At 40.5% G+C, this 23,277-nt stretch overlaps 1 protein-coding gene across 1 annotated transcript in view; it reads right to left on the bottom strand.

Moving 5' to 3' along the window:
* The window catches only part of ext2 (exostosin glycosyltransferase 2), a 166,625-nt gene that overhangs the window by 83,354 nt on the left and 59,994 nt on the right, over nt 1-23,277 (bottom strand). Inside the window, exons 4-6 of the mRNA XM_043706396.1 lie at nt 19,750-19,866; nt 17,217-17,412; nt 3,784-3,923 (exon numbers count right to left, since the gene is read on the bottom strand). Coding sequence (XP_043562331.1) covers nt 3,784-3,923; nt 17,217-17,412; nt 19,750-19,866 — 453 coding nt within the window. The remainder of the gene's footprint in view (nt 1-3,783; nt 3,924-17,216; nt 17,413-19,749; nt 19,867-23,277) is intronic.

The following is a 23,277-nucleotide window of genomic DNA, read 5'->3' as shown; positions in this document are numbered from 1 at the left end:
CAGTGAGGATGAGGATATTGGTGGAGCCTTCTCCTCCAGTGAGTTGTTTCATTATCCACCACCATTCACAACTGGATGTCATGGGACAACAGAGCCTAGAATTTATCCGTTGGTTGTGGGATTGCTTCTGTCTATTACTTGCTGCTCATTCTGTGTGGCATGCCAGTAGTGCTGTTTGGTAGCTTCACCAGATAGACACCTCATTTTTAGGTATGCCTGCTGCTGCTCCTGGTATGCCTTCCTGCACTCTCCATTGAACCAAAGTTATTCTCCTGGTTTGATGATAATATTTGAGTGGGGGATATGCCAGGTCGTGCAGTTGATGATTATGCTGGATTGTAATTCCAATGTTGATTGCCCACTGCATTCATGGATGCCCAGTCTAGAGTTGCTAGATTTATTCAAAGTCTGTCCAGTTTATTACAATGTTACTGTCACAATGGAGGGTACTCGCAACCTGAAGGCAGGATTTCTTTTCCCACAAGGTTTGTGCAATGGCCACTCTTACGGATACGGTTATGGACAAATGCATCTGTGGATAGCAGATTGATAAGGATAAGACTGAATATGTTTACAAACAAAGAACAATACAGCACAGGAGCAGTCCCTTCAGCTCTCCAAGCCTGTGCTGACACATTTAGCCCTTCTATAAAAAAACTGTCTTCACTTACAGGATCTGTATCCCTCTGTTCATGTATTCTTCCAGGTGCTTCTTGAATGCTGCTATTGTGTCTGCTTCCAACACTCCCCTGGCAGCACATTCTCGGCACTCACCACTCTTTTTGTGAAAAACTTGCCTCGTCCATGTTTTAAGCTCAGTCCCAACTCAAGTCCCGAACATTGAACCTGTGGCCCCTAGTAATTGACCCCTCCACTCCGGGAAAAAACCTCATGCTTTCCACTCTATCCATGCTATTCCCAACCTTATATACTTCTGTCAGATATTCCCTCAACTTCCTGCGTTCCAGAGAAAACAAACCCAGTCTATCCAACCTTTCTTCATAGCTGAAATCCCCATACAGGGAACATCCCGATAAACTTTCTCTGTACCCTCTCCAAAGCATCCACATCCTCTGGTAGTGTGGCGACCAGAACTGTACACAATGGTTTTTCTCTTTTGTTGGAACCTTCACAATCTGATGAGCCAGAAAAGCAGATATGTCCTGCAGAACCTGACCACCTCAATCAGTTGTGCTGCTGCCAAGCCATTCTTGGTCGTAGACACTGAAATACCCCCATCCAAAGTTAATTTTGCGCTCGGGCCACCCCCATTGCTCAGCAGTCAGGAGTACGGATTTATCAGCTGAGGAAGGTATGTGGTTGTCAGCAGGATCCCTTGCCCATGTTTAACCTGAAGCCATAAGACTTCATGGGGTCCAGAGTCAATGTTGAGAAGAAGGGCAACTTCTTCTCAACTATGCTAGATCTGTCCTGCTGCTGAAACAGGACATATCTGGGGATGGTGATAGTGGTTTCTGGAATTTTGTCTGTAAAGTATGATTCCATGAATATGACAATGTCAGGCTGTTGCTGGACTATTCTGTGAGACAGCTCTCCCAAAGTTGGCAATAGTCCCCAGATGTTACTGAGGAAGACTTTGCAGGGTTGACAGGGCTTTTTCTGCAATTGGCGTTTCTGGTGCCTAAATTGATGCCATATGGGCTGTCCAGTTTCATTTCTTTGTTGAGACTTTGTAGTAATTCTTACAACTGAATGGCTTTTTACAAATTTATTCATATGTGGAACATGGGAATTGTTGGCTGGATAGATTTGTTGTCTAGTTTCCCTCGAGAAGGTGGCCTTCTTGAACTACAGTCCACATGCTGTTAGGGAGGGAATTCCAGGATTTTTATCCAGTGACAGTGAACAAATAGCGATATTTTTCCAAGTCAGGATGGTGAGTGGCTTGGAAGGGAGCTTAAAGGTGGTGATGCTCCTATATACCTACTGCCCATGTCCGTGTGGATGTTGGTTTGGAAGGTGTTGTGTGAAGATCTTTGGTGAATTTCTGCAGTGCATCTTGTAGATAGCACACACTGGTGCTGCAGAGCAGCAGTAGAGGGAGTAAATGCTTGTGGATATGGTGTCAATCAAGTGGACTGCTTTGTCCTGGAGGTGTCCAAGCTTCTTGAGTTGTTGGGGCTGCACTCATCTAGGCAAGTGGAGGGAGTTGACTGGATAGGTGAAGAGAGAGCAGAGAGAGAGAGCAGAGAGAGAGAGCCGAGAGAGAGAGAGCCGAGAGAGAGAGAGCCGAGAGAGAGAGAGAGAGAGAGATATCGAGATATGAAAGAGATAGACAGACCCGGGGGATTATTGATAATAGGCCAGAAGAGAAGTTGAATAAGTGATAATGAAAGCTGAGAGTAGGAGTGACTGCTGAAAGCACAGTCATAACACGATCAGCGTGGGTAAAAAAAATAGGAAGGATGGAATCAGGCTCTAAAGTTATTCAACTTGATGTCAAGCCCAATGGGTTGTAGGTTTGCACAAACATAAAGAACAGTAGCTCATTTTCTGCTTGGGGACCCCTTGCTTAGGTTTCATCAACAATTTCTGTTTTTGTTTCAGATAGAATCATAGAGATATATAGCTAGGAAACAGACCCTTCAATCTAACCCGTCCATGCCGATCAGATATCCCAACCCAATCTAGTCCCACCTGCCAGCACCTGGCCCATATCCCTCCAAACCTTTCCTATTCATATACCCATCCAAATGCCTTTTAAATGCGGCAATTGTACCAGCCTCCACCACTTCCTCTGGCAGCTCATTCCATACATGTACCATCCTCTGTGTGAAAAAGTTGCACCTTAGGTCTCTTTTATACCTTTCCACTCTCACCCTAAACCTATGCCCTCTAGTTCTGGACTCCCCTACCCCAGGGAAAAGACTTTGCCTATTTACCCTATCCATGCCCCTCATAATTTTGTAAACCCTCAGCCTCTGACGTTCCAGGGAAAACAGCCCCAGCCTGTTCAGCCTCTCCCTATAGCTCAAATCCTCCAACCCTGGCAACATCCTTTCAAGCTTCACAACATCTTTCTGATAGGAAGGAGACCAGAACTGCACGCAACATGGACACTCTGGAGGCAGGAAGCATGTCTCTGCTGATGGGTGAGTCCCGAACCAGAGGACACAGTTTAAAAATAAGGGGTAGGCCACTCAGAACAGAGTTGAGGAGAAACTTCTTCACCCAGACAGTGGGGGGTGTAGGAATGCTCTGCCCCAGAAGGCTGTGGAGGCTTAGTCTCTGGATACTTTCAAGAAAGAGTTGGACATAGCTCTTAAGGATAGTGGAATTAAGGGTTATGGGGATAAGGCAGGAACAGGATACTGATTGAGGATGATCAGTCATGATCATAATGAATGGTGATGCTGGCTCGAAGGGCAGAATGGCCTACTCCTGCACTTATTGTCTACTGTCATAATATTCCAACAGTGGTCTAAGCAATGTCCTGTACAGCCGCAACATGTCCTCCCAACTTCTGTACTCAATACTCTGACCGATAAAGGAAAGCATACCAAACGCCTTCTTCACTATCCTATCTACCTGCGACTCCACTTTTAAGGAACTATGAACCTGCACTCCAAGGTCTCTTTGTTTAGCAACGCTCCCTAGGACCTTATCACTAAGTATATACGTCCTGCTAAGATTTTACCAAGATCTCCAACATCCACAGTTCTTTGTTTCATAAAAGTAATTTTCTATTGCTGGTACAAACAGCTTATGTATATACATTTTGCTGGAGAAAGGAATCTAGTAAAATTCCAGTACACTGCATACCTTTTCCAATCCAGTACTTCTGAAAATGGGAGGATGTAAGAATCGCCAACAATTACAGGAACGCAGCCTGCTTGAAGGACATCACTTAGGATAGCTTGCCCAAGGCGTGCTCCACGCAATACAATACAAAACATGGCTTCCTGAGACCAAAGAGAAATAACCCATCAATTGGACATATCTTTAGGGCATGTAGGTATACAATGGTATAAACCTTGCATACATTCCATAAATAATACAACCAGAGAAATGGGAGAAACCTGGAAAATTCAAAGTAAAAATCAAACACAGAAATAACGGGAGACTGTTCTACTCTTTCTTTCGGCTCACCTTTTGCAAGAGATGAATTATCCACCAAGGCTGTATTCTACGCAATTTCCAATCTTCTCCGCTCACTAATCTCCCTGTCTCTAAAAGTCTTCTTAAAACCTATCTTTCTGACAAAGGTTTTGGTCACATCTCTTAGTTTCTCCCATCACAGTTCAGCATCTGTTCATTCCCTCAATAGTTCTGTAATTACATATTTTTACCTATATTAAATACTGCTGTATAAGTGAAAATGAAAATGAAACAGTCATTTATCTACATTTGCATTGACAGACTGAAGTGGAGATGTATATTGAAACTAAAGTTGGGGATAAAACTAAATATACAGCAACTTGGAATGAATCCAAGTGAATAACTTACACAAAAAGAATCATATGATAGACCATTGCACCAAAGTTTAAAGAGTTCATATTAGCTATCTAAGCATACAGATGAAAGAAAACCCTGAAAATAATAGAGGTTTGAATTTGGAAGTAACTCTATTACTGCATGTTATGCTTAGATAGTACTACAGAAATAGAATTATTTGAAACCAAGATGTAGAATTTGTCAAAAAACGAATAGTTGACTACAGACAAGTGAGGAAGGAAAGCTATTGGATGGAAGACCACAGTCTACAGTCAGTATTGATAGCATTTCATGTCCAAACCTCAACTTTTAATTATAAAAAAGGACGCAGCTATACAAGCCTTTACAATCTTGACAATTCCCAAGGTGCTTCACAATCGAGGAAATGCAATTAGCACACAGCAAGCCTCAAAAACAGATGACCAGATAATTATATTTCAGTGATGGTGATTAGAGTCATAGAGATGTACAGCATGGAAACAGACCCTTCGGTCCAACCTGTCCATGCCGACCAGATATCCCAACCCAATCTAATCCAACCTGCCAGCACCCGGCCTATATCCCTCCAAACCCTTCCTATTCATATACCCATCCAAATGCCTCTTAAATGTTGCAATTGTACCAACCTCCACTACATCCTCTGGCAGCTCATTCCATACACGTACCATCCTCTGCGTGAAAAAGTTGCCCCTTAGGTCTCTTTTATATTCTTTCCACTCTCACCCTAAACCTATGCCCTCTAGTTCTGGACTCCCTGACCCCAGGGAAAAGACTTTGCCTATTTATTCTATCCATGCCCCTCATAATTTTGTAAACCTCTATAAGGTCACCCCTCAGCCTCCAACGCTCCAGGGAAAACAGCCCCAGCCTGTTCAGCCTCTCACTATAGCTCAAATCCTCCAACCCTGGCAACATCCTTGTAAATCTTTTCTGAACCCTTTCAAGTTCCACAACATCTTTCCGATAGGAAGGAGACCAGAATTGCACGCAATATTCCAACAGTGGCCTAACCAATGTCCTGTACAGCCGCAATTTGACCTCCCAGCTCCTGTACTCAATACTCTGACCAATAAAAGAAAGCATACCAAACGCCTTCTTCACTATCCTATCTACCTGCGACTCCACTTTCAAGGAGCTATGAACCTGCACTCCAAGGTCTCTTTGTTTAGCAACGCTCCCTCGGACCTTACCATTAAGTGTATAAGTCCTGCTGAGATTTGCTTTCCCAAAATGCAGCACCTTGCATTTATCTGAATTAAACTCCATCTGCCACTTCTCAGCCCTTTGGCCCATCTGGTCCAGATACTGTTGTAATCTGAGATAACCCTCTTCGCTGTCCACTACACCTCCAATTTTGGTGTCATCTGCAAACTTACTAACTGTACCTCTTATGCTCGCATCCAAATCATTTATGTAAATGATAAAAAGTAATGGACCCAACACCGATCCTTGTGGCACCCTCCACCACCACCCTCTGTCTTCTACCTTTGAACCAGTACTGTATCCAAATGGCCAGTTCTCCCTGTATTCCATGAGATCTAACCTTGCTAATCAATCTCCCATGGGGAACCTTTTCAAACGCTTTACTGAAGTCCATATAGATCACATCTACTGCTCCGCCCTCATCAATCTTCTTTGTTCCTTCTTCAAAAAACTCAATCAAGTTTGTGAGACATGATTTCCCACGCATAAAGCCATGCTGACTATCCCAATTCGATTTTCTGAATTTCAAATTATCTGGACAAGATCGCAAGGTTCCGATGCTTAGCTAAATCTTAGAGGCTTAGTGAGAGAATTCTAAATATTTCAGCTAGTTATTGTAGCTATAATTTGCAACATTCCAATGTAAAAATGTGATTAAAAAATTATAGTTATATCCATTTTTTATTGAGAAAATTTATAAGACAAATCAGATGTCATATACGATAAATGAGCTAACCAGAGTTTCTAAAAACTAGGAAAAGTACTTGAACATTTAGGTAATTACCAATCGTAAGCATACGCATCTGCTCCAGTCAAAATAAATCATTTTTTCCAAGCCACACAAGTATATATCATCACTGTAAAATTTATAGACTATTATAAATCATATGCATAAGAGCACATGTGAGAAGCACTGTATGCTAGGGACTGCTATAAAGTGAACACTGTTTATTTGTACCTTTAGGAACCAAGTTATACAATTATATGTTGCTTCGACTGTTGTAGCTGAAAATCTAATTTCTCCACTTTTTTTCACTTACCCATAGGATGTGGATGATATTGGTTGGACCAGTAATTTTTGCCCATTGCTAGTTGCTCATGAAGGTGATAGATGGTGAGCTACCCAATTGAACTGAAGTCCATTGTTGCCAGTAGACACACAATGCTGTTTGGGAGGGAATTCTAGTTACAAACTATATCCTTGCTATATAATTCAAATAATTTTTTAAAATTCTTTCATTGGGTATGTGCACTTCTGGCAAGTCTATCTTTTATTTCCTATCCCTAACTGCCCTTGAACTCAGTAGTTTTCCCATTTCAGAGGGAAGATCAACCATATTACTGTGCATCTGGAGTCACACACAAGACCTGGGCAAGGGTGGCAGATTCCCTCGCCAAATGGACAATAGTGAACCAGGTGGGTTTTACAATCACTAGTACTTCCATGGCACCAATAATTGAGACTAGCTTTATATTCCAGTTTTAGTGATTGTGTTTAAGTTCCAACAACTGCTGTAGTCAGAATCAAACCTGCGTTCCCTTTGGATTACTAGTCTTATGTTATGACCACTACATCACCACCCCTCTGAAACCAGATCTATGTCTGACCAAGGAATGATGGCAGATTTCATTTTCTGAAGGACATTAGTGACCCAGATGATCACAAGATGATTAAACTCTTAGTTCAACTGAAATTCAAAAAAAGGATTTGCGATGTCTTAGGTCTATTACTTCCATTCATATATGAATTAATTGGGTTACTGGCCAAATAAATCAACTGACCCGTGATCCATCTAAAGATTAAATTCTTGAACTGATACTGTATAATCAAGGCCACTAGCTGGATGATGCCAAGAAACTAATTGCTGCAAAAACTGCATTAATTAAATGCTTCCATAGACACTTCTACGCGATGTCATTTTGGACAACCTTTGTACTGAATAAGAATATGAGATTGTTCTCGTGAGGAACAGTACCTTTAGCATCCAACAGCAAAGTGAAACAGCTAAAGCAACACAGACATGACTTCTTTATGAACATCATTCACTGGAACTGAGCTGCACAAAGTCACCTGTCACTGACTACAAATAGATGGAAGTTTGCTCCCTTATCTAATTAAGACCATATTTAATGTTAAAATGGGCACTATGAAAGGATAAATATTGCTCACATAGGGTTAGAACATTGTATGGCACTAAGGACGGGTGGTCTCTGTACATTCATGTTTGTAGTTGCAGCTAATACGATTCCTTAACATAGCTGAGGATAAACAGTGAAAATATATTTACAAATGTGATAAGATTGACAATGAAGTGTCACTTGTGCCACATAAGGTTGTCTACTTCCATTTTCCCTCCCACTACATCTTGGTGCAGTCCTGTTTTGGCTGCTGGGATGGAGACAGCTTATCCTATAGTGGATAGTACTATTGGCCTCGGGGTTTTGGATGGTCAACTCTTGGGGCACCTGTGGCTACAGGGTCTACATGTGCAAAGTGCATGACCAGATCCAGGTAATCCTCCTTGGTTTAAATTACCACAGGGTTGAGAGTAATGACTGGAGTGGGGTGGAGGGTCCTGACCAGAGACTTCTGGGACTTATGTATGATACCTCCTTCAGCTAGATGCCTACTGGCACCAAGCTCTCTCTTTGTGAGTGACACTTGGAAAGATGTCACGTGTGATGAGGCAGAGAAAAGATGGTGGCACTTGCCCTTATGCAGTGCAGGAAGTCATTAACCTAAGTCAAGGAGCCCTAGAAAAACTGGAATCAGAGACAAACTCTTTGCTGGTTGGAGTCATACAGAGTAGAGAGGAAGATGGTTGTAGTTGTTGGAGGTTAGTCAACTCAGCTCCAGGACATTTCTGCAAGTGTTCCTCAGGGTCGTGTCCTAAGTCCAACCATCTTCAGCCGCTTCATCAATGACTTCCCCTCCATCATAAGAACATAAGTGCAGATGTTCGCCAATCATTGCACAATATTCAACACCATGTGCGACTCCTCAGATGCTGAAGCAGTCAGTGTTCAAATGCAACAAGACCTAGACAATATCCGGGCTTGGGTTGACAAGTGGAAAGTAACATTCACACCACACAAATTCCAAGCAATGATCAGCTTCAATAAGAGACAATCTAACCACTATCCCTTCATATTTAATGGTGGTACCATCACTGAATACCTTATTATCAACATTTTGGGTGTTACCATTGACCAGAAACTCAACTGGACTCGCTATATAAATACTGTGACTACAAGAGCAAAGCAGAAGCTGGCAATACTGCAGTGATTAACTCACCCACGGACTCCCTAAAACCTGTCCACTGTCTAAAATGCACAAGTCAGGAGTGTGAAGGAATACTCCCAATTGCCTGGATGGGTGCAGCTCCAACAACATCAAAGCAGGACACCACCAGGACAAAGCAGCAAGCTTATTTGGTACCATATCCAGAAACATCCACTCCTGCTACTTACTGAGCACTGATGGTAGAAATGCGTACTATCTATAAGATGCACAGCAGAATTTCACCAAAGATCCTTCGACAGCACCTTTCAAGCAGATGACCATATCCATCTAGAAGGGTAAGGGCTGCAGAGACATGGGAACTCCATCACCTGCAAGTTCACCTCTAATTCAATCACCATCATAACCTGGAAATATATTGCTGTTCCTTCACTATCCCTGGGTCAAAATACTGTAATTCCCTCCCTATGGGTCTACTGACAGTAGGTGAACTGCAACAGTTCCAAAAGGCAACTCACCATTACCTTCTCAAGGGTAACTAGGAATCAGACAATAAATGTGCATTCCTCCGGACCATGGATGGCAACCTCAGACCAGGCTGACAGGGTCTGGTGCTGTATTCTGCTCTGGTGACACTGAGGAAATAGACATCCCTCCTCTGCACTATCCGTCCATCCGGACCTCTTGGCCCCAGTCTACGAAGTGTGGAGCTAAAATCTTTTCATTGCCCTCCTCTGGGACATTTTTCCAACATTGCAATTGTGAAAGGCAGCTCCTGCCTGGCAACACTTCAGCTGTTCATGGCTTCAGTTTAAAAATGGTACTGGTGCAAGGAATCTCTAAAGCTCAGGCAGTGGTAAATGCTTCTCCCTTTGCTATGAACATGCTAGCATGAGGTGTGGTGCGTAGCCAACGAGGCTAGTGACAGAGACTTGCATGAGACAGCTCGCGAGAGCTGGAAGTACTGCTCCTTGACAAGACCTTTGAGCTCCAATTGCTGGGGGCCTCTTTTAAAAGGCACCCAGATAGTACTTTCAACAAACCAGGATCATAAACTAACTTTTACTCATCAGTTCCACTTATTCCTTAATATGTGACAAAGCCAGCAAAAAGCAACACTATTGTTCAGTGATACCTTCACAGAGGTACTGCTGATGGGAGTTCATGAATGATAGGAACAGCAAACAGTCCCAAGTTAACAATGTAGCTTGTATGGAGAAAGTGACGGTCCTTAGTGCCCTTGGCAGAAAACTCATACTTAAATAACTTAGCTTTCAAAACTAGCAAGGACTCAAAATATGTTTTATTTTACTTTCCAACTGAAGGTATGGCACAGAATAACATCAGTCTACAAAAACAGATCCTTGGGAAAACAACTGTGGCAAGAGCTGTGTCTCTGTGCATGTTTTCATTAAAATGATAGATGTCAATTTCATGATTTTTTTTAGACATCCTTATTTACTCACAATCATCTGGATCTCAGTCTAACCTCTCTTGTAGTCCACGCACTGAATGTATTTCATTACAAACTTCCAAGTATGTAAAACAACAAAGACTGGAGTGAAGACTTCAAAATCCAGACACACTAAAACCAGAACAGTTCCACTGGGGCTAGTGAAGGAGATTTCAGAAAACTGTTTAGACATACAGTACAGAATTGAGGCATTCAGCTGGACAAGCCCTTATGCGTGTTTATATTCTAATTAGTCTTATCCCATTCTTCCTCATCCAAATTTATCATCATAACTTTCTATTTCCTCTCCCTTGTATACCTGTCTTGGTAAATGCACCTATAATTTTCACTTCAAATATTCCCCGTGTTAGCAAGCTCCACTTGCTCATTCTTCGAATAATTATAAAAACAATTTATGCAATTATGCTGTGAGTGGCCGTTCCTGTGTTAAGTATATATAAACGTGTGACAGTGTCACCAAAGTTTAACATGAAGGGTGATGATTTAGATAAGGTGGCATAAAATTATGCTATAAATGGTCCAAGTATCACCAGACTGAAACACAAACAAGCAAATGTGAAACAAAATGAAGACTAGAAACATAGAATTCTATTTCAGAGATATAATTCCTCTGCATGACCACATGCTATTGTAAGAATCATCTTGCTGGTCTCATGTTTTATTTAAGAGAGTGAAACAATGATTAGAACTCTATTTGATGGACTAATGAAGAACAATATTGAGAGGTCAATCTATGTCAAGAAATCTAATTAATGCATACTCAGAATAGGAAATGTCTATTTTAAGTTCTATTTCAATAACAACAAATGGCAAAATTTCTTTTGCATCACATGAAGTCTATATTTCGTTGCAGATGAATGAGTGGTGGGAAGGAGAGGACAAAAGATGTCGCCACTGATTTTAGAGAGTGTCTCGTGTCCTTTTGGCAGATACAATTGGGATATTTCATTGATGAATCATGTAGATCACCTCTTAATAGTTAAGACATTAAAAAGTTAATGGAAGATGAAACTACTAGTTCAAATGAAGGGCACCAAATATAAATAGTACTTGGAATGTAAGGTTATATGATGAAAAGGTTTTCTAAGTACCATCATAAATCTAGGGACTAAAGGATATATTTCTCCTAACAGCTGGTGCCTCCCTGCACCCCCCCCGCCACCATCTCCCACATAAGGAGAAGTGAAATAATGATGAAATTTGTGTATGTATTTTGTCTAAAATACGCTTTGAAAACCACCTTTGGGATTGCACATATGCAGAGATACTCCTTATCGAGACACCAAATTGAAAATCTTTTCCATCTGTGTTATAAAAATACTGAGATAACAGATTTTTGAAAGGTTTAACATTGCAAGTTTCTTTTGTAACCATGGCAACCTGGTCAGCCCCTTTCATATACCATGCCACCAGATGAAATTTGCATATCGCAGGCTGCAAAATTCCTCCTCCTCCCCTATTTATTTGCCACTAAAATAGAGGAACAATTAGTATAGATACAAAGCATCTACATATCTAATAATAAAAGTGAAAGAAACTCCATTGAACTATATTTCATCTTCAAATTCTGGTATGTCAATGTATTGACTTCTTGCTCTGCAAAATACTTCGGATTTTCCAGAGGGTCAAGAGAACATATTGCTACTGGAATAACGTTGCTCCTTACTCAGTTTTATTCTATTTTAAAAATTAGTTTTAATCATTACTTCTTACTTTTTACAACATTTTCATCTGTTGCCCTGTTCTTTTTCTCTTCATGCCATTGTTTTATAACATCATTGAAATAATTCTAAAATTTTAGACTCAAAAGCCAAAATAACTTTTTCCTATATATTTTATATATATATATATATATATATATAAAACTTCAATAACCTACAATCTAAAGCTTAATAATTTTCTTCATAAAAATTGAAACATAACACTGCTGTCAGAACATTTTGGCTCACATGGTAACATTCTTGTCTGATATGGGAATCAAGGGTCTCTCTCTGACCCAAACACACAATCTAAAATGACTTGTACTCAATTTGAAGGAGTCCTGTATTATAGAAGATGTCATCCTTCAGCTCAGGCTGAAAATCAAGGCTCATCTGCCATCTGACTGATTCGAACATATGGTGAAGATCCCATCGGACTAAGCACTAAGGACGTAAAGACAACCATACTGACTGTAGCAGTCCAAGAAGGTGGTTCACCACACCTTTTCAAAGGTAATTAGGGATGAGAAGTAAATACTGGCTTCTGCATCCCACAAAACAAAATATCAAAAAAGCAGCATGAAATTTTCTTGGAGTTCTAGCTAACACCCTTCCTTCAAAGAAGGAATTTCAAAGTAACTAAAAGATATTGATATGCAATATAAAGCACCTTAATTTTGAAAATAAAACAAGAAACTCAACCTATGAATCTTTTCAAAAATCAATTATGAAGTTACATCTAAATTAATCTAAGATCCAATAGCCTTTTATATTAAGTTTATATTAGATATAAAAATCAATGACAGTGGATGATGCACTTATCCTAAAGGTTAGACGATTAGTTACGTAACTACGTGAAAGTGAGGACTGCAGATGTGGAGAGTCAGAGGCGAAAAATGTGGTGCTGGAAAAAACATAGCAGGTCAGATAGCATCCGATGAGCTGAAGAGTCGACAATTAGGGCATAACCTCTTCGTCAGAAATGTGGAAGGGGAAAGACTGCGAGATAAATGGGGTGAGGGTGGTGGTCGGGAAGGTAGATGGGATGGCGATAGGGCGGATGCAGGTAGGACGTAATTGCATTAGATCAGTGGGGAAGGTGCAGTGGATGGGTGGGAAGGAAGATGGACAGGTAGGTCTGGTCAAGAGGGCAGTGCTGAGTTAGTGGGTTGGATCTGGGATGAGATGGAGGCGGGTGGGGAAATTTTGAAACTAATGAAGTCAATGTTGATGTTGTATGGTTGTAAGATCCCGAGGCGGAAGATGAGGTGTTCTTCCTCTAGTTGGTGGGTGGCTTTGATTTGGCGGTGGTGGCGGCCCAGGATTTGCATGCCCTTGGGGCAGTGAGAGGGCGAACTAAAGTGCTTGGCCACAGGGCAATGAGGTTGTTTGGTGCGTGTGGACCAGAGATTGTCCCTGAACACCTCCCCATCCACCTCCCTTAACATTCAGTAGCAATGCCATTGCTGAAGCCTCCACGATCAACATCCTGGAGGGGACTGCCAGAGAACAGAAACTTAAATGGACCAGATATACAAATGCTACGGCTATAACACAGATCAGTATTTGATAACTGTAGTGAGCAGCTCACTTCCTGCCATCTAAAAGTCTGTGTGCCACCCACAAAGCACAAGTCAAGTGTGATGGTGTTGAGCTTAAAAAGAGTGCTGTAGATCTGCACTCATTCAGTATGTGGACAGTATTCCATTACACTCTGACTCATGCTTTGTAGATGTCACACAAACTTTGATAGGATTATTGTCAGGTAGCTATATTGAAGGTAATCAGAAGCTCTGAGTGCATACATTTAGATGATGTAGAAAGTCAGGAATAGAGGGTGAACTAATAATGATTCATAAATGAGTCAAGATGACAGTCAGAAACCAGAAGGGAAAGTGTTGCTGGGGTTGCTCTAGTCATCGAAAAACCAAAAGTGAACTTTGGTAAACTCAATCCCATTCAGCTGCAAAATTTATACAAACAGAGGACTGTAAATGGGTGGACATCTGCTGGGGTGGACATCTGCTGGAGTGAAGTCACAGAAGGAATCAGTTCAGGAAAATTCTGAAGTCTGAATTTACCCATCTCCATAACTGCAATTCACATAAAACAGGGGCACAGACAAAGTAATCCATTAAAAGCACGCTGTGAAGCCAAATTGAAGTTATCCCAAGAATAGGCATCTTAATGGGAAACAATAATTACAGGTTTAGCCAATGTTAATTTCCAATCGTGACAGAAATCACAAATTATATGTTGCTTCTCTGGTGCCAGGGAAAGCAACAGAACAAATGCAAAAACTTGTTGGTAAGGGGCCTTGGGGGTGAAACCAGTCAGAAGTGGTGCCTCATACTGGAATCAGTGGGTTTGTTGTATTACAGCAGAGGATTAAAGTGGTAGGATTTAGTCTGATGGACAAGATTTCAAGGATAATATTCGCAGAATTGTTCACATTGTTGAAGCTGACTCCTCCACCAGCAATATTTGGAGGGATTGCCAGTGAACAGTGATTTAAAAATGGACCAGACACACAAATGTTGTGGCTGCAAGTGCAGGTCACAATCTGGGAATTCTGTAGAGTAACTCACTCCTGGCTCCTAAAAATCTATGTACAATCACAAAGCAATTAATCAGAATGTGATGGTGACTCACATATTGAACTGGTGGAGCATAAGCATGTAAATACATCAAGGCACAACTTGTGAAGCAATATAGAAGAATGCGTTTTAAACTCCGTGCAAAATGAAGTAGAGTAACCGGATTTAAAAATGGACCTCACCAAAATTTCCTGGCAACAAGCATTACAAATGAATAGGGAAGATTTCAATTAGTATGGTGGTATTTTTGCAATTCACTCATCTGGTGTAGCTTTTGCTGAGTCAGCACTTATTGCCTATTGCCCAACAAGAAATGAACAAATGTAGGCCAACTGACTTAATGTGTATTTTCAGTTCTGTTTTGTTTTCTGCCAAGAATTTGGACAGTCAACCAACTCTCATCTTCTCAGGCTGTTAGTACAACAGCTAGAACAGGTGACAGTTCCAAATAAACATAATTCCCACAAACACTGGATATCTTCCCAAAGTGACAAAAATTATAAGAGCCAGGAAAAGCCATTGATTCCATAACAATATGACTAATGAGTGACCTCATGCATTTCATAACTCTTGACTCCCTTGATGATCAAAAATCTGTGAAACCTAGCTCTAAATGTACTCACTGACCCAGGCTCCACTGCTCACTACTGCACAGAATTCCAAAGATTACGACATCAAAGAAGAAATTTAGCCCCATCACATTTGATAATGGGAACCCCTTTATTCCTAAGCTGTGCTCAATAGTTCTAGATTCTTCAACTAGGAGAAACATCCTGGCAGCATCTACCTTGTCAAGGCTTATATGTTATATGTTCCAATAAGACTACATCTTATTCTTCTAAACGTCAATGATCAGAGACCCAGCATGTTCAACCTCCTCTTATAAGGCAATTTCCTCATCCCAACTCAATATGCATTTCTCTTCTGTAGTAACGTTTTAAGTAGCAGCATACTGAATGTCTTTTAAAAGTCCAAGTACATTACATTTATTGGCTCCCCTTTATTCACCCTATTTGTTACAGATATTTTAATTTAACTTGTTCAGAAATGTTACGACAGACATTAGAAGCATATGAAACTTGACACTTAGCTTCTGGCTTAGAGATAGGACACTAGCACTCCATGATAAAACCCCTTTCCCCATTCGTTATAGCCTCAAAGAATGTTAATAACTTTTTCAAACACCATTGCCCTTTAAAAACAATAATTTTCTAAATGTGTTGCTGTGACCTAATAATAATGGGGGCATTGTCTCAGGACAATAGGTCATTTAAACCAGGTGAGACAAGGAGAAATTTCCTATAGATTTTTGGAATTCTGTACCCCATTAAGTTGTGGATGCTAAATCAAGGTGAGCCATCATCTTAGTGAATTAAGAAGAAAGCTCAAGGGACTACAAAGTCTACTTCCATTCTTATTTATATAAAGCAAAGAACTGTGGATGCTAGAGAACTGAGAACTCAAAACCGAGCCAAAGAATGAAACAGAACTTGGGGACTGGACAGATTTGCATTAGCATGAGGTGAAAATGATGAAGAGAGGGGTCAAGTATATACACATAGTAGCACATGACAACTGAGTGAGCACCCCAGAATCTGGCAAGCATAGCTGACTGAGCAGCACTGTACATCATGGAGATATCTGTAATTCTGTGTGGATTTGAAACAAAAAAGTTCAAAGTTCAATTGGAATCCATGTGGGGTAAGTCTGAGCGCAGACAGCCATTCAGGAATGAGATGTGGCTGTGGTGGCAGGTTTTAGTCAAACACTAGCAGTGAAAATGAAAGTAATGATGGTGAACAAGAAGAAAGACTCAAATGAGTATCTTGTCAGAGCTTCTTGAAGGTGGGCATATCTGGAGGAGTTGGGGCAGCAAACTAAATACTAAAATAGAACAAAGAACTGCACACGTTGGAAATCTGAAACAAAAACAGAGTTCTGGAGAAATTCAGCAGGTTAGGCAGCATCTCTGGAGAGTAAAGCAGTGAACATCAAGTCCAGTGACCCTTCTTCAGTTCCAACTAAGAATCACTGGACTCAAAAAACAATTCTTCTGTTATGCTTAACTGGTGAAGTTAAAAAATATCTGCTATTTTCTATACACCAGCATTGCAGCTAATAATAAATCAAAGAACGTAGTCAAATCGATATTGCACAGCATGCCCATAGCATTTGCCAGAGAGCTTTTTTCTCATATGTTAAACAGTGGGTATCTTCTGCCATGAAGTACTTATTCCCATGGGTAATTCAATTGTACCTAGCTTAAAGAAACTGGGAGTGATGCCAATATTTGCCAACACAGGCAAAAGACTCAAAAATAGTGACTGAAAAACACCAATAGTTTGCACATATGCCCATTTGTTTCTCCTTTTCCCATCATGGCCTTGCAGTCATGTTCCAAAACGTTGTTACAAGTTAGTTCAGCTAAAAATAGATGCAGTAGCAACTGGCACAAACACTACTCCCATCTCAAAACGATAGCTGAAACTCAGTGTTATACGTAAGCAATATTGTGAATTAACAATAATCATTTAAATGTATTATACCTGTAGAATCTGTGGGTAATCAAAGATTTGATTTTTGTGACAACGTTTTCTTGTAGAAGGTACACCTTCTGACAAATTGGTACATTTGTCTAGGTTTAGCAGAGCATCTCCATGTTCTGCTTCTATGGCCTCCAATTCAGTGCGATATTCTGGATGGATAGCAGTTTGTGTTGACAAGATAAAATATGTTCTATATCTGAAAAATATATTAAGAGTATTATTTTTCATAGTTAAAAATATTTGTGATGTATCTTTGATGTACTGTAAATCTGTTCAACTGATTTCATACTTTGAGTATGTTGGTAAAATCACTTAGAGCAAAAAAGAATCACAAACAAGTGGTTTCTGCCTTTCGGGCCAAAGGGTTGTCAGGAGAATTCTACACTAACAATAACATAGGATCGTATAACAGACCTTTGCTCGGAATGTTTTCTTTACATTATCATATCCCATCCTAGAATTTAACTGCACTTCAGGAGAAGGAGTTGTTTTCTTTTGAACAACAGAAATCCATAATGGCATCCTAAACTCATCCTGCATCAAGTCCAATGAATATCTACTTCGCATTACTCAACAGGAACATGTGCAACAGTGTACAGTATATGGCAACAATTTGCTTGATGAGTTTGTTAACAAATGGAGAATTCAAATTAAATTACACTGTAGCAAGTTTGAAACTCTTAAATTCTCAGCATTAATTTTCAAACATATTGCAAATTGAAGTTTACTACTTTTACAGTAAGTTTGCAAAAGTACTACCTTGAGACAGCTTTTTCTACCTGAATGTAAACAATTGTACGATGAAGTTTGAATAAAATATTCAGTGTTTTATGACTGGAAGAATGGGATTTCTATAATCTGACAGGTCCTTTCAAGTGATCACTACAAGCCAAACCATCAGTAGTTATTGCTTAAATCTTCATTGCAAAAGCAGTCTTATTTCTTTCAATTACACACAAAGTGAATTGGAACAGTGGAATGCTGCCTGTAAATATTTCCCACGACCAAATTCATTTTGCTTGGGCAGTGGTGGTGGTGTGGCTCAGTGGTTAGCACTGCTGCCTCACAGCACCAGGGCGACTGTCTGTTTGGAGTTTGCACATTCTCCCCAAGTCTGCGTGGGTTTCCTCCAAGTGCTCCGGTTTCCTCCCACAATCCAAAAATGTGCAGGTCAGGTGAATTGGCCATGCTAAATTGCCCATAGGGATAGGTGTTCACTTCGATTGACAAAACCCTAGCCAGAGAAACAATAGCCAACCTACTGGACATACAGAACAGAAAACAGGACGCTGAACCTATCAACAAAGATGGCATACTTAAACTACTGGACTTGTGCCTCACAACACACTTCACATTCAACAACCAGATATACGAACAAATCAACGGAACACCCATGGGATCACGTTGTAGTGGTTGGTATATTGGGTCCAGGTCGATGTGTTTGTTGATGGAGTTTGTGGATGAATGCCATGCCTCTAGGAATTCCCTGGCTGTTCTCTGTCTGGCTTGCCCTATGATAGTAGTGTTGTCCCAGTCGAATTCATGTTGCTTGTTGTCTCCGTGTTTGGCTACTAAGGATAGCTGGTCGTGTCTTTTCGTGGCTAGTTGATGTTCATGTATGTGGATTGTTAGCTGTCTTCCTGTTTGTCCTATATAGTGTTTTGTGCAGTCCTTGCATGGTATTTTGTACACTACATTGGTTTTGCTCATGTTGGGTATCGGGTCCGTTGGACTCATAACGGCACACAAACCAACAGCCATGCTCAGACAACTCACCAGAACGAAGGACCCGATACCCAGCATGAGCAAAACTAATGTAGTGTACAAAATACCATGCAAGGACTGCAGTAAACACTATATAGGACAAACAGGAAGACAGCTAACTATCCGCATACATGAACATCAACTAGCCACGAAACGCCACGACCAGCTATCTTAGTAGCCACACATGCAGACAACAAGCAACATGAATTCGACTTGGACAACACTACTATCATAGGGCAAGTCAGACAGAGAACAGCCAGGGAATTCCTAGAGGCATGGTATTCATCCACAAACTCCATCAACAAACACATCGGCCTGGACCCAATATACCAACCACTACAGTGGACAGCTGAAACTGACAACCGGAAGCGGCAGGGACAGACCACTATAAACACCGGAGGAAACATCAAAGAAGCGGTTCGCAGGAGGCTCCCAAGCACTGATGATGTCGCCTAGCCAGGGGACGAAACGTTTGCAACAAAAAATTCCAGCTCGACGAACAGAACCACAGCATAGGTGCATCAGTCAGAGGGAAGTGGGTCATTCTTCGGAGGGTCGGTATGGACTGGTTGGGCCAAAGGGCCTGTCCCTACACTGTAGGGAATCTAATCTAATCTAATCTAAGTCTGCAACATAGATGACTAAACAGTTATCAAGATTGTCCACCATAACTTTAATGCAGTACATTTGCAAACTTATAAATAATATTGACAAAATAGGAATGTAAAAAAACATCAAGATTTCCAGTAATGATGCTGCTGATTCTTACCCAGGTTGCTTCACAGGTAAGTTGACATCTGTTGATAATGGACTAAAAACTGGAATGCTAACATCATAACCCTGTCGATATGTCCATGTGGAAAAGCCTCCACCTGCAAGAAGGGCTCTTAAAAGAAAGACAAGAAAAAGAAAGGCAATGTTATCTGCAACTCAGACTCTCAAAACATACTGGGTCAGGTAATAAAGAATGGATCATAAACACAGGGAAAATGGAAAAGGATAGTCAGAGCATTATTATTATACATTTTGAAGTATTTCTGAAGGCAGAGCCATTGCCAAAACAGAGACATCAAGCAAAACGCTGCTTAAAATACATTACTCAATTTTAGGAACTTGGGTTTCTGGCTTGTAGCTTAGAAACCAAATTAAATACACAGAAATATTCTCTTTTTAGGATTCTAAAAGCATTCCCTTGTATTTTGTAATTTACACTAAACTATCCCTTCACTTATCCTAGAATATGAATTTTTGGGAAGACGATGGACTAGTGTTATTATCGTTGGACTGTTAATCCAGAAACGCAGATAATGCCCTGGGGATCCGGATGTGAATCCACGGCAGATGGTGGAATTTGAATTCAATTTTTAAAAATCAGGAATTAAGAGACCAATTAATTGCATGAATCCATTGTTGATAGTGAGAAAAACCCATCTGTTTCACTAATGTCCTTTAGGGAAGGAAACTGTCATCCTTTCCTAGTCTTGTCTACATGTGACTCCAGACCACAACAATGTGGTTGACTATTAACTGTTCTCTGGGCAATTAGGGATGGACAATAAACACTGGCCTAGCCTGTGATACCCTCATTCCGTGAATGAATAAAAACAATTACGAGAATGTCAGTGCTGATGTTTGTGTAATAGTCTGTTATAATCAAATGTCTGACTTATCTTTTTATTTCTAATAGAGTAGATTAAAAATACAACTTTATAAGATTATGCTTAATTTAACACCGTAAAATACTAAAAGAATCACATCAACCCTTTGGTGCAAAAAACAACTTTTGCCTAAATTTCATACATCGTACCACCTCGGTGAATACAAAGTGTAAAATCTTTGAAAACTCTAGTTCTATGAACAGGTGGAGAATATAAGGGTCCATGTGCAGGCAACTAGGATTAGGTTAGAATGGCACCTGGCAGACACAGGGCCTGTTCCTGTACTGTATTGTTTTATGTAACTGCAATGATTAATTCAGTTGATGTTCTGCAAACAGACTTGACAACATTTTTTCAGTTCCTGCACTAACAGCAAACTTGTCACTGCCTGCTTTTTCATCAGTTTTTGTAAACAAGATTACATCTCACTTTAATAAAGTGCTTTTGAAACATGTGGTTAGGCATTACAAAAGCCTGGATCTAGTAGCTGTGGAATGGAATTAGTTTCCGATTGCAAAACACAAGAAAGGTCAGTGCAAAAAATTGTTTGCCTTCCATTAGGACAATGAGTCTGATGGAATTGTTGTCTGGAATTGCTCTCAGGAAAAGCCATGATATAACTCCATACTTGGCACTGTAATTTCCTCCAATTAAATACTGGGAAGATGAAACCATTGTCATAAACTTTGCTCCCTAACCAACTTCACCCCTCTTCCTGGCAACTGGTTTATAGTTGAATTACATCTCTTGCAAGTTCTGTGCCATATCTGGCCCCAAGACAAACATTCAAACACAAAGCTGCACTTTCACTGAAGTCTGCCTATTTTCATATAGGAATCATTGCTCTTACTTCAAACTGTCCTCTGCTATATTCTCATCAGTGTCTTTTTAACTCCAGGCTTGACTACTTTGGCATTTTCTACCCAGCCTCATAAGCTCCACCCTCCGTAAACTTGAGATCATCCAAAATACTGCAGCATGTGATAGTTGTAACTAGCATTTAATTCTATTCACCAATTAACTCCCAATTATATTTGTATCAGTTCAGCAAAGCCTGAGTTTTAACATGCTCAGCCTTGTTTACAAATTCCTCCTTGGCCTCCCCATCTCTGCAGCGTCCTCCAGTTCAGACCATCCATTTGACTATTCCAATTTTGGTAGCAGCTCCTTCAACAGCCCAGGGTGCTAACTCTGGAATTTCCACTCCAAATCTCTCTACATGGTTTTTCTTTTTTAACATACTTATATAACTCATATTTTTGATCAAGTGTTGGTCATCTCTCTGAACTTCTGCTTCTATGGTTCAATGTCATTTTTTGTTCCATAGAGAACTTTGAGATGCTTATTTTTAACCTTAAAGAAATGACAGTAAACATGGAATTGTTGGTGGTTGTGAAATGGTCAATACATGAACCACAAAATTGAAGATTCTAATACAATTCAGAGATTATAACCGAACTCAGTCTTTTTTTTGGCGAAGTGAAAACTGTGAAACAGGGCCACAGGGAGATAGTGAGGAAAGAGAGTAGCCTGAAACTGATATAGTTGGGAAAAGAAGTCAGTCAACCAATCAGGGCAGGCAGAAACAAAGCAAAGAACGAGGTAGGACTGATAAATTAAACTGCTTTTATTTCCATACAAGAGGTCGAACAGGTAAGTCATAAACTGAGGGCTTGGTTGGGAACATGGGGCTGGAATATCATAGCAATTACAGAGATATGGCTCAGGGATGGACAGAACTGGCCACTTAATGTTCCAGAGTACAGAGGCTATAGGAAGGACAGAAAACTGAGCAAGTGAGGAGGGGGAGTGGTGTTTTTTGAAGAAGGATAACATTACTGCTGTCCTTGGGGATGATAATCTTGGGAGTATGGGTAAGGAAATTATTTGGGTAGTACTAAGAAATAAGAAAGTGAGGATCACCATATTGGGATTGTAATAAGGAGGTCCCAATTGTCTGTGAGAATAATAAGGTGGTTATAGTGGGGGATTTTAATTTTCCAAACAAAGACTAGGACGGCCATAGTGTTAAGGGCTTGGATAGAGAGGAATTTGTTAAGTGTGCACAATAAAATTTCTGATTCACTATGTAGATGCACCTACTAGAGAAGGTGCAAAACTTTACCTATTCTTGGGAAATAAGGCAGGGCAGGTGACTGAGGTGTCAGTGGGGGAGCACTTTGGAGCCAGTGACCATAATTCTTTAAAATAGTGATGGAAAAGGATAGACCAGATCAAAAAGCTGAAGTTCAAAATTAGAGAAAGGCTAATTTTGACAGTATTAGACAAAAACTTTCAAAAGTTGTTTGGGGGCAGATACTCGCAGGTGAAGGGTAAGCTGCAAAATGGGAAGCCTTCAAAAATTAGATAACGAGAGTTCAGAGACAGTTCCTGCCAGCGTGAAGGGCAAGGCTGGTAGGTATGTGGAATGCTGGATGACTGGAGAAATTGAGGTTTTGGTTATGAAAAAGAAGGAAGCATTTGTTAGGTATAGACAGCAGGGATCTAGTGAATCCTTAGAAGAGCATAAAGGCAATAGAAATAAACTTAAGAGGGAAATCAGCAGGGCAGAAAGGGGACACAAAAAACCTTTGGCAAATAAGGTTAAGGAGAGTCCAAAGGGATTCTACAAATACATT

Source organism: Chiloscyllium plagiosum, chromosome 16, assembly GCF_004010195.1.
Source record: "Chiloscyllium plagiosum isolate BGI_BamShark_2017 chromosome 16, ASM401019v2, whole genome shotgun sequence".
Classification (NCBI taxonomy): Eukaryota; Metazoa; Chordata; class Chondrichthyes; order Orectolobiformes; family Hemiscylliidae; genus Chiloscyllium; species Chiloscyllium plagiosum.
Note: the sequence above shows the minus strand (reverse complement) of the source record. Positions and strands in the feature narration are given on the sequence as shown.